Consider the following 12,271-nt stretch of genomic DNA (forward strand, 5'->3'; position numbering starts at 1 on the left):
AATATAGAATTTGGTCAGGAAGTAAGGTGAAATACACTAACTATAATCTATAGGCTCCGTTCTTTTCCCCTTTTCTGAAAACTAGAACTCTCACCCTCCTGCAATCCTAAAGTGCTTCTTCTGAGTTTCTGGTCATTCAAAGATTATTGAAAATGGCTCATTAATTAAATTCATCAATTATTTCAACATCCAACAATAATGTTATTCTCTTTCTCATGACTTAAAACTTATGAAGGATATGCATATTTTTAAAAAATCTCTTCTCTTCTTGGATGATGGCTCCCTGTTAACCATTTTTGTTCTGTTCTTCAAATTCCTAATTATATTTCTGCAGCTAAGACATGAAGAAAGTGAACTCCATTTCTATTTAATTTGCTCTGTATTAGGCATGAATAATTCATTCCAATAATGTACTATACAATTATGCATGTTAGAAAACATTTCTGTATTTTACTTTATTAACAAGGAAGTGAAACTATAATTGTTAAAAAATTAGGTTTCATTAATTTTATTATATAGATTTACTGTCACTTCACTACAGATGTAATCAATGATAAAGATAAATTTTTTTTTGTTCATTTGTCCATCTAACTTAAAAGTTACTTTAATTCTATGGTTTTAGACAATCTCACAAAGACTTGTCATTTTAATGACATGTCTAGAGAGTCTCTTTGATCTTAGATTTCTTTGTTAACTAGAACAGGTTTGTCATTTGTGCCTTAGATTTATAATAACCTTAGTAATGTGCCTTATGCTGAGGGAAAAGAAGGGGATTAGGGAGAGAATACTTCCAAACAATACAATTGAGACAAAGAAAAATATGGTTATCCAAAAAAAAAAGAACAAATCAAGACTATTTTACCCCACTCTCTACTCCAAAATTTCATGTTTTTAATGTGAATAGTTGCCCCAAGGTAAATATGGTACCCTGAATTATCAATTATATGAATCATTGACTACATTTCCCCTAGATAATTGAAAAATTATGTTTTCCTATGAAAAAGTAACTAAAATATTACATTTAATATATCTATTCAATTTAGAAAAAAAGTTAAAAGGAAATATAAGCATTTAGATAAAACGGAAATCCCATCTTAACTTCAACTGTTCTCTATCACTGTTTTGTCTAGCCTTGACTTTCTTATTCTGAATTAAGTAAAACTTGTTATCTATGTTTCAGATATTAAAAAATCTTTTATACAGCTCACAAATTGTCTTTAAACTGGCCAACTCAGATTTTCTTCAGGGTCTCAGAGAAGCTATACATAAAAAGCCCTTAATAATCTACTTCAAACTTTGCTTCATTTAGTGCCCCCATTGCATATTCAGTGCTATTTTTTCTCTAACTTATGTCACTATTTGTATTGGAAAACTTTTCCTTTGCTTCTTCCAGAAGAAAGGAGAATATTAATACCTTTGAGAAATATATGGGATTGTTGTATGACTTTCTGCATCACTATAAAATCCCTGATATTGGTCTCTTTCTTAGGAAAGACTCTTTCCTAAGTCTTAGGAAAAAAGAACTTAGGGAAAAGTTCTTAGGAAACTTAGGACTTAGGAAAGTCCTTGTTTTTAGGATGTAGGAAAAAATTCTTTGGTAGAGATTTTTTTTTTTTTTTTTTTTGGTAAGTACCAACTTATCCTCTTAAACAAATTTTTGAGTATCAACCACTTTATGCATTATTTTCCATAAACTAGTTAAGATTAAAAGTAAAACAACTTCTAGCTCACTATCATTCTGCTTCTAGCTCACTATCAATCTGTTTCTTAAAGGGGTTTACCTTTTCTATTCTAAACACTCTAAACCATTTTTCAACCAGACAGCTTGTATACAGAAATGTACAAACATTCAAAGAGTAGTCACTTTATAGGAGTCAGTCTTTTGGCAAGACAGTCCTAGTTATTACTTATCAAAGATAAAATGGTAAACAAATGTATTCGTGTGTGATCAGCACTAAGGTGGGTAATGATGTTAATATTTTAGAAAAAAAATAAACACAATTATTGGCACATATGGACTATTATAAAGGATTCTGAAGTGATTGTAAGATTTCAAAGCATCATTATCTATTTAACCATCTTTGAGCAAAATAGACATATACTTCATGTATAAGTTTTCTGGAAAAAAAAGCTTACCTGTTTCATAAAAGTGTGACAAGAGATCCTCCTTTTCAATGAATCGTTGATAAAGCCAATTAGCAAGGGCATCATTCTCCAAAGGTACATCTTTAATTGGAAAAATCCTAATCAAAATATCAAAATATAGAGCTATACAAATTTAAATGTCAAAATTAGTCAATTTGCCCACAATATTTCTGATGCCTTTGCAAATCAGAGACATCAAAACTATTATATTTATTCTGTCCACTTCAAGTCAAAACAAATGTTCTTAATATTTTATTAATAGTAGATATTCAGAGAGAGTCCAATTAGCTCTTTGCAAACAGATATATCTATTTTAAAAAATTTAGCTTTTTGCAAGGCCATTTATAATAAGGATTAATAACAAAATCGCTAAGAATAAACAATTATACTAGAACTAGATGATTATCATAGATGGAATTGTTGCCCACAATTGCCACAATTTATTTAATAAAAATATATACAAAATTTAAGAATAATATTTTCAATACATGTTACCATACCAAATTCCCATGGTCTCCAAAAGCTACATGGAATGAAAAACTTTCAAAATGTAAAAATATAGCAAAAATAAAAAAAATTTTAATTCACAGTAACCTTCTCTGTAACCTCATCTGCTGCTGGAACTGTCCTAAAAATAATGTCAGTGAGCCAACTGAAGAAATGTGCACATTTAAATAAGTTTCATTCAATTATAGAAAGATGTTTTACCACCTATACATAGAATTATCTGCAAAACATTGAATATAAAAAGGATGATAAAACAGGACAGTGACTTATCCCCAGTCTCATTTCTATCTGAACTCTTGTCAAATTTAAGATGAGAACAAGAACAATAATAATAATAATAAGTGGTATTTGCATAACAATTTTTACAAGGTTTATATACATGACATCATTTAGGTACTACACAAAGGTACTATTATCTCCACCTGACAGATGATGAAATGAAGGCTCAGACTACATAATTAGTAAGTGTTAGTACTTTAAGCCAGGACCTCCTGATTCCAAGTCAGTAAAGCAGTTAGCAAACATATGCAAAGTGCCTATGTGTGCTAAGCACTCTGCTTGAGGCTGAGGGATTGATACAAAGGAAGTAAAAAATATGGTCCCTGTTCAAAGAGCTCATTTTTTAAAAAAATTATCTTATTCTGAACTTAATAAGACAAGCATTTCCATAGCAAAGTGGGACAGAACAACAGAGGACTGCATCTGAAATTGCAGATCTAATATGTGCAATGTGCTATTCCTTTCAAATACAGGTATCATACAACCTTTAAGCTTTAAATTACTTTAAATAATGACTCTAGACAAATTTTAGAGCAGAAGAAACACACCAAAAGATGGAATGGGATATTATCCAGCCCAGGATAAGGTCTGGGGCACCAGGATGGGAATCTAGTGCATACAGGCTATGCCAAGACCTGGTCCCGGCCCCAGCTTCTGCCCAGATACCAACAAGGCAGGACAGGCCTTGGAGCAGCTTTCAGAAGCCTTGGCTTCATGAGCCCCAAGGAAGGATTCTATTGCTTTAGCACCTGACATCTTACAGCTAGCTAGCAGTTCCAGGACAGAAAAGAATGCTTGTAGTCAGGTCCCTACAAGGATCTGTGAAAACTGCTGCATAAAATGATCAAGTACAGAAGACTTGGTTTTTTTCAGTGGTTCAGTGATCCAAGGCAATCCCAACAAACTTTGGATGGAAAACATCATCAGCATCCTGAGAGAGAATTATGAAAACTGAATATAGATCAACACATGCTATGTTCACTTTTTTCCTCTTTCCCATGATTTTGCCCATTTGGATTTTTCTCTCCCAACATTCCTGAAGCTTGGGATAGTGTACTGTTCCCCCAGAGTCCAATTTTAACAAAGAGTTAAAAATAAGCAGACAACAGAAAAAGATTCTGACCACAAAAAGTTACTATGGTGACAAGGAAGATAAAAATATTCACTCAGAAGAAGATAACAAAGTCAAAGTTCCTACATCCAAAGCCTCCAAGAAAAATAAAAATTAGACTGAGGCCTTGGAAGAGCTAAAAAAGAATTTTGAAAATCAAATAAGACATAGAGGAGAAATCAGGGAAAGATTTGAGAGGAGCACAAAATGAACTACAAAAAAATAATGAGAAGAATGCCTTAAAAACAAAATTGGCCAAATGGGAAAGGAGGTACAAAAGCTCACTGAGGAAAAATAATTCCTTGAAAATTAGAATTGCACAAATGGAAGTTAACTATGTGAGAAACCAAGAAAATTTTTTAAAGGAATTAAAAAAAATAGGAAACAATGTGAAATTATTTTATTGGAAAAACAACTGACCCAGAAAATTGAACCAGGAGAAATAATTTAAAAATTATTGGTCTACCTGAAAAGCATGAACAAAAAAAAGAGCCTTGACATTATCTTTCAAGAAATTATCAAGGAAAACTGTCCCAATATTCCAGAACTAAAGGATAAAATAGAAATTGAAAGAATCCACTGATCACCGTGTGAAAGAGATCCCAAAATTAAAATTCCCAGCAATATTATAGACAAATCTGGAACTCAAAAGTTTAAAAAATAAATGTAAAAAGTTGTTTTGCATATTGAGGGGGAAAATAAAAATACTAAATATTTAAAAATAAATAAGTTAATTAATTCTAAAAGAAAAATTAGAAGAATAACTCAAAGAATCAGAGGGGGAAAAATAGTCTGAAGGAATCAGAGAGCTGACTACAGTTGAGAATGTTAGCCAAACTAAAAGATGAGAGAAGCAAATGCATGATAAGCTTCTAACACATATAAAGTATCAGGAAACACTCTTTATGCTGATTGTGACTATATATGTATGTCACATAATGAATGAAAACAAATGATGGCATGTCAATGAGTTTAAATGGATGCAATGTGGAGAAATAATTAGAAATCATGAACATTTCCGAGTGGGTATAAAAGCACTGCATAACATTCATTGGAGAGGTCCTATATTCCTTCTTAAGCAGCAGGTCATAGCCATAAAAAAATTATCTTACCCCTAAAAAAAAAAAAAAAAAAAAAAGTGTGGAAATCTTGGCAACTGTTAATGTTAACTCTGTTTCCATTCTACCAATCATAGTGCTGGACCTGGAGACCCAATAAGTGTGATGACAGGCAAGTCAGTTAACTTCCCTGAATCTTAGTTTCCTTATCTTTTAAATTAAGACGTTTACTATGTAACCCTGAGTATGTTACTTAACCCCGACTGCCTTCCCTATTACCCAAAAAAGTTAGGTTCAATGTTATCTAAGGTCACATTTAGTTCTAAAACCAAAATCTTTATAGACAAGATCTTTTTAAAAAGAAAGAATGAGAATTCCACTAGATTTTATGCTGGTTTTTCAACCACTGCTCAAATACATAAGAGGATAATAAATGTCAAAAAAATATAAAAAACATGGTTATTCCAGTACCCGGTATTCCTGGACATAATATTGTAATGACTGCCTTTACTACAAATTTATGTTAGGCAATCTGAACCTGGGCCCTCACTGCACCAAGGCAATTTTTTACACCACCCTAATTTACTTACTACCTTCCTCACACAGTGGTTCTTCTAAAACTTTTCATTCTTCCTCAAACCAACCATGACCCCCTGTTCCCCAACCCTCTCAGCTGAAAACCGTGCCTCCTATTTAACTGAAAAATATTGAGATCATTTCCTATTTCTTTCCCCTTCCTCCTCAACTCATCACCCAGTTGCCTCTTGCCCCTATTTTCACCTTCATAGATCTCTCCCGTTGAGGCAGCCCTTGCCAAGGCAAAGCCCTCTCCCCAAACAAGCAATCCCATTCCTTCTCATTTTCTCCAGCTGACTACCTTCCTCTATAACACCTACTTCACTTACTTTTGGTCTTTTATTGTCCAGTGGTTGCCCACATACATTCTCATATTTCTCACAAGCTCAAATTCTTACTTCATCCATCCATCCTCTATCTTGCTTCCTAAAACTCCTTGAGAAGGCATCTACCTCCTTTCCTCTCATTCTTTTATTAACTCTAGTCTGATTTCCAGTCTTATCATTCAACTGACTCTCTCTCCAACAGTTATTGGTGATTTCTTAATTGCCAAATCTCATGACTTTTTCTTAATCTTCATTCTTCTCTTTAGGATCTTGTAATAGAGGTTCTGATAAATAACAAAAACAACAGAAATCCTATCTCAATGAACACTGAAAAAGGTTTTCATAAAAAAACACACCCATTCCTACTGAAAACCAGAGAAATGGAGTCTTTTCTTAAAATGGCAAGTAGTATCTAAAATCAAGAGAAAGTATTATCCATAGCTTTCCCAGTAACATCAGGGGAAAAGCAAGATTCAATTACTGAACTATCATTCAAAATTGTATGAAAACACTAGGAGCATAATTATAAAAATACCTTTTATACAAATAAAGTCAGATTTAAATAATATTAATTGCTCACGGGTAAGCAGAGCCAATATAACAAAAATGACAATTTTGCTTAAATTAATCTACTTATTCAATACCACCCCAATTAAATCACCAAAACAATTTTTTGAGCTAGTAAAATAATAATAATAATTAATAATAATAATAATAATAAATAATAAAATTCATTTGGAAGAACAAAAGTCAAGAATGTAAAAGGAATTAATGGGAAAAAAAGAAAAGAGAAAAGGTCTAGTAGTACCAGATCTTAAATCGTATTATAAGGCAGTAATTATTAAAATTATGTAATATTAGCTAAGAAACAGAAAAGTGGACCTGTGGAACAGAGTAAACATTACATAGTAGTAAATAATTACAGTAACTTTGTGTTTAAGAATTCACTATTTGGTAAAAATTGTTGGGAAAACTGGAAGGCCAATGTGTCAGAAATTGGGTAAAGATCAATATCTTAAATCATTTGCCAAGTAAGGTCAAAATGGATACATGACCAAGATATAAAGGGGAATATAAATACATTAAAAAACCATGGAACATATTACCTATTAGACTTATAGTTAGGAGAATTTAGGAATAAGAGAGAACATTAAGAGAGAAAATAATCTGATTTCATTAAATTTTAAAAGTTCTATACAAATAAAACCAATGTAGCCAAGATTAGCAGGAAAGCATAAAACTAAGGACAATTTTTTTATAGTTTCTAGATAAAGGTTTTATATCTCAAATATATGAAGAACTTTTGTCAAATTTATAAGAATATGAGTCATTTCCCAATTCATAAATTGTCAAAGAATATGAATAGGCAGCTTTTGGATGAAAAAAATCAAAGCTATTTGTAGTCAAAAGAAAAAATGCTCTAAATCACTAATTGGAGGAAAATAAATTAAAATAACTTTGAAATATCATTTTCCACCTATCAGATTCACTAACATGATACAAGAGGAAAGTGACAAATGTTGACAGATATATAGAAAAAATTGAGACACTAATATATTGTTGGTGGAACCTAACCATTTTAGAGAGAAATCTGGAATTATGCTCAAAGAATTATGAAATCATATATACCCTTTAACTAAATAGTACCACTATTAGGTCTGTTTCCCAAGGTGATTAGGGAAAAAGGGGAAAAAATCTTTAAAATATTTAAGACAGCTCTCTTTGTGGTAACAAAAAACTGGAAATGGAAGGAATATCCATCAACTGGGGAATAGCTAAACAGTTGTGATATATGATTATGATGGAATACCATTGGGCTGGAAAAAATGATAAGTAGGCCAATTTTTAGAAAAAAACATGGAAAAACTTGAATGAAACCAATGAAAAGTGAAATGAGTAGAACCAAAAAGAAACACTGTATACGGTAATAGCAATACTGTTTAAAGAATAATTGTGGGGGGGCAGCTAGGTGGCACAGTGGATAGACTACCAGCTCTGAAGTCAGGAGGACCTGAGTTCAAATCTGACCTCAGACACTTAATACTTCCAAGCTGTGTGATCCCGGGCAAGTCACTTAACCCCAATTGCCTCAGCAAAAAAAAAAAAAAAAAAAAAAAAAAAAAAAAAAAGAATAATTGTGAATAACTAAGCAGTTCTGATTAATATAGTCAGATCAATTACAGAGGATCTACAAAGGAAGATGATATCCACCTCCAAAGAAAGAATTAACAAATGGAAATATGCATATTAGTGGCCTTTTCTAGTATGAGATGGAATTAAAGCTTAAAAACATAAATAGCAATATTATAATGATGATCTATTATGAAAATATAGTCTGATAATCACACAATCCAAGGCAATTCCTCCAATCCCCATTCAAAAAAACTTCAGTGGGTTACTTTCAGGATCAAATAAAATATCCTGTTTGGCATTCAAAGACATTCAAAACTCAGTCCCTTCTTGCTCTTTCAGTGTCCTTATACCTCACTCCCCCATCATATATTGAAAAATGCTAAGTGCTAAGTGAAGTAAAAAATTTTCACTTTATTTTTCATGCTTTTCTTTGCAACATGGTTAATATGGAAATGTTTTGCATAACTTTATATGTATAATTGAAATCATGGGGCAGCTAGGTGGCACAGTGGATAGTAGAGTACAGCCTTGAATTCAGGAGGACCCAAGTTCAAATCTGGTCTCAGACACTTGACACTTCCTAGCTGTGTGACCCTGGGCAAGTCACTTAACCCCAGCCTCAGAAGAAGAAAAAAAAAGAAAGAAAAAAAGAAAACATATAGCTTGCCTTTTCTGAGGGTATGGAGGTTCTGATGGGAGAAAATATGGAAATAAAAATCAAATAAGTAATGAAAACAAAACACTGAAATACACTGGACTAAGTTTGATCCTGACTCCATAAAACCATATTTTGAGTATTGTGTATGATGCTGTGGAGGTCAAATGACTATACATGTATACACACATAGTATGAGTTTTAAACAAAGACAGTGTTTTCCTAACAAATGTACCAGAACTAGAACAAAATAAAATGGGTATCCTGTAGACATTTAAAACTCCAAAACTGATCTCATCTTTCCCTCAAAACCTCCCTTCTTCCAAGCTTCCCTATAATTGTCCAGGACACCACTATCCTCCCAGTTGTGTCATCCTCCTGCCCACTTAATCTCTTACACTCCCCTCCCCCCAATATCCAATACATTGCCAAGGCCTGTTGATTTTACCTTTATAATGTTTCTCGTCTGTTCTGCTGCTAAAGTGATTTTCCTAAAGCCAGGTCTGGCCATCTTTTCCTTCAATCTCCTTTCAAAAAAACTTCAGTGGGTTCCTTTAGGACCAAATGTAATATCCTCTGTTTGGCCTTCAAAGCCACTCCTACTTCAGCCCCTTCTTCCTCTTCCAGCTTCTCCCACCTCCTCTCCCACCTTGTCCTGTGACTCAGTGACACTGGTATCCCTGGCTGTTTCCTTAGCCTTAACTCCTAAGTAACTGATCCTGGGCCGGCAAGGCCCTTCCCTCTGCCTCCTGGCTTCATTCAAGTTCCAGATCAAGTTCTACCTTCTAGAGAGAACCCTTTCCTTACACTCCTTAAATCTAGGGTCTTCCCTCTACTGATAATCTCCAAATTCATCCTGCATATTTCTTGTTTGAACACAATCATGTTTACATGTTGCCTCATTAGATTGTGAGCTCCTTGAGAGTAGGGGCTGCCTTTTAGCTATCCTTGTAATGTCCGTGTTTAATACAGTGCCTGGCACTTAGGAGGTGTTTAATACTGAATTTTAAGACTGAATGTCTCTTCCACATAACAGCCCTTCAAATAGTTGAACACAACTATTAACATCTCCTTTGATTCTTCTTCCTCCGAGATGAACATGGGCAGTTACTTCAACAAATCTTTCTCATATACAATATTTCATTCTTACACTTACTACAGCCTATCTTAAATTGTATTTATTTCTTTACATATATTATTTCTATTAGATTATAAGTTCCTTAAGGGCAGAGTACATTTTATTTCATTTTTGTATCTCCAATCTAACACTCACTGAATAGAGTATACACTTCCTTAATGGATTAAATGAAATAATTCACCAAAATCTCAATCTCTTCAAACTCTAGTCCAATTTGCTTCCCACTTAAAATTTTGCAACCATTTTTTCTAACTGAGGTTGTACAGTAATATGTCTACTCTGATCAATTTCAAAGGATACATCATTTTTAAAATATGTGGTTTGGTAGTTAAATTAGTACAAAACATTAATTCTAACAGACAAGTGAGTTTATTTTATTATGATGGTAGAAATCTCAGGCAACAGAAAATATAAAGTTTACATTTTTAAGAAAAGAAAAAAAGATTCTGGCAAGTTCAAACTCATAATATAGGAAGAAGTAAAAAATATATATATATATAAAACAAATGTACCAATATATCTAATACTGAAAAAACTTAAACCTTTCTCCAGAAAAAATTAATTTTTTTTGGTTTCAAGAAAGTTCACATACAATGAATAAAAGTAATGAGAATTATTCTTAGAATTTACCATGCAAACAATTACACAGTAAATTCAGCCAAACAGCTGACCACCAGAATGGAATAAGTACTGGAGGAAGCCTGTAATTTCAGTCTAGATGAAGTGAAGCAGCATTAGCCTAGAATAAATTACTCCCACTTACCCACAGACTAAAAACAAAAGTAGGATGAAATAACAGTAAAATAATAGCTATCAATTCACACTGGGTTTGTTATGGTACTTGTCCCATTTTGCCAAGCACAAGTTTGAGAATCATTTAGGGCCACTCAAAAGCAGATTATTGATTAAAGAAGGCTTAAGAGTAATGCAAATTTTAAGTTTCCAAAAACAAAGAAATTACTTGATAAGGTAATTATGAAATATGAAGATGATGAAAATTTTGCTTTTCACTGAAGAACCAAAGAAACACAGAATTTGTTCCCACATGTGTTTGACACAGTCCTTTGAACTTCTTATAGATGCTCAATGAATACCGACTGACTACTTAGTTCAAAGAGAATGCCCTGATAATCTTGAATGGGCACAAATGGTTTTCTGTATTGATGCAGGTATTCTCTAGGTGACAGAAATGTGATTATACTTATATACAATACACGGTACATATAACTGGAAAGTTTTGCACTTTCTTTCCTTAGAGGAAATCTATTAGTTACAAGAAAATTTAAAGGCAAAATTAGCAGGGCTTTTTAATAGTGTCAATTTCTTGGTATAAATTATTTAGAAAGTTTGATTTAGTGAGGAAAGTAGGTAAATTCCCTGGAATAAGAAGCTTATGTCATTTTCCTTCTAGTTCTTTTGACCAAATCCTTACAGGGCACAAAATTAAGGCCTGTCACCATCCTAGATACCCTCTTCTGGATCCTCTCCTATGTATCAGTGCAGGTAGATGGCACAGTAAATAGAAGGTCAGACATGGAGTCAAGTTGATCTGAACCCAAACCCCTCCTGAAATATCTTGAGCCATGTGATTCTGAAAATGTCACTTAGCTTCTGTTTGCCTCAGTTTCCTCAGCTGTAAAATGGGAATAATAACAGCATCTTATATCTCAGTGATATATGAACACTACATTGTTGTTGTTATTACCGTAATCTTCCCTAAAATGCAATGCTAAGAACTAAACATAATACATAAATAAAACATAATTGGCTGCCAACATTATCCCATTAACATATATTGATGGTCTGAATGGTAGGAAAGAATTTGAACCTGAAAATAAAAATTGGGAAAAAAAGGTTCACAGTCAAACAAAATAAATTGCCACCTTGGCTTCAGGATGTCTTAATTAATCTGTGCTAGTTGTCTGTGATCACAGTTTCTTTTGCTAGAGTTACACTAAGCATCACTTTAACATTAGTTAAAGAGAGCAGACCTATGGAGTTTGCACCTTCTTTGCCTTACAGCTCAAAGCTATCTAGAGCACAGACAGGCTTATACTGCCCATGTGCCAGAAGTAACACTAGCTCAGGTCTTGTGGCTTCAGGTCTTTATTCATGAAGTCTGGAATTTTGCTAAAGACACGTTTACTGGTCCATAGTTTGTAATCACTGTCTGATTTCGTGAACAACAGGACATTTGTTTATCTCTAAACCTGTAGTTCCTCTCCCATTTTCAATAATCTTTCAATGGCAGTAACTTAGCAATCATACCTGCAAATTCTTTTAAGTACTTTGGAAATGATCTTGGTAACCTGAGCTCATCAAGTCCAGATAAGTACTCTTTTA

General features: G+C 33.2%; 1 protein-coding gene across 6 annotated transcripts in view; it reads right to left on the minus strand.

Moving 5' to 3' along the window:
• Positions 1-12,271, minus strand: part of LPGAT1 (lysophosphatidylglycerol acyltransferase 1) — a 97,741-nt gene that overhangs the window by 8,978 nt on the left and 76,492 nt on the right. For all 6 annotated transcript variants that reach the window (XM_074309095.1, XM_074309094.1, XM_074309099.1 and 3 more), the window contains one exon: positions 2,137-2,243. In XM_074309095.1, the coding sequence (XP_074165196.1) occupies positions 2,137-2,243 (107 nt within the window). The remainder of the gene's footprint in view (positions 1-2,136; positions 2,244-12,271) is intronic.

Source organism: Sminthopsis crassicaudata, chromosome 4, assembly GCF_048593235.1.
Source record: "Sminthopsis crassicaudata isolate SCR6 chromosome 4, ASM4859323v1, whole genome shotgun sequence".
In the NCBI taxonomy this organism is placed as follows: domain Eukaryota; kingdom Metazoa; phylum Chordata; class Mammalia; order Dasyuromorphia; family Dasyuridae; genus Sminthopsis; species Sminthopsis crassicaudata.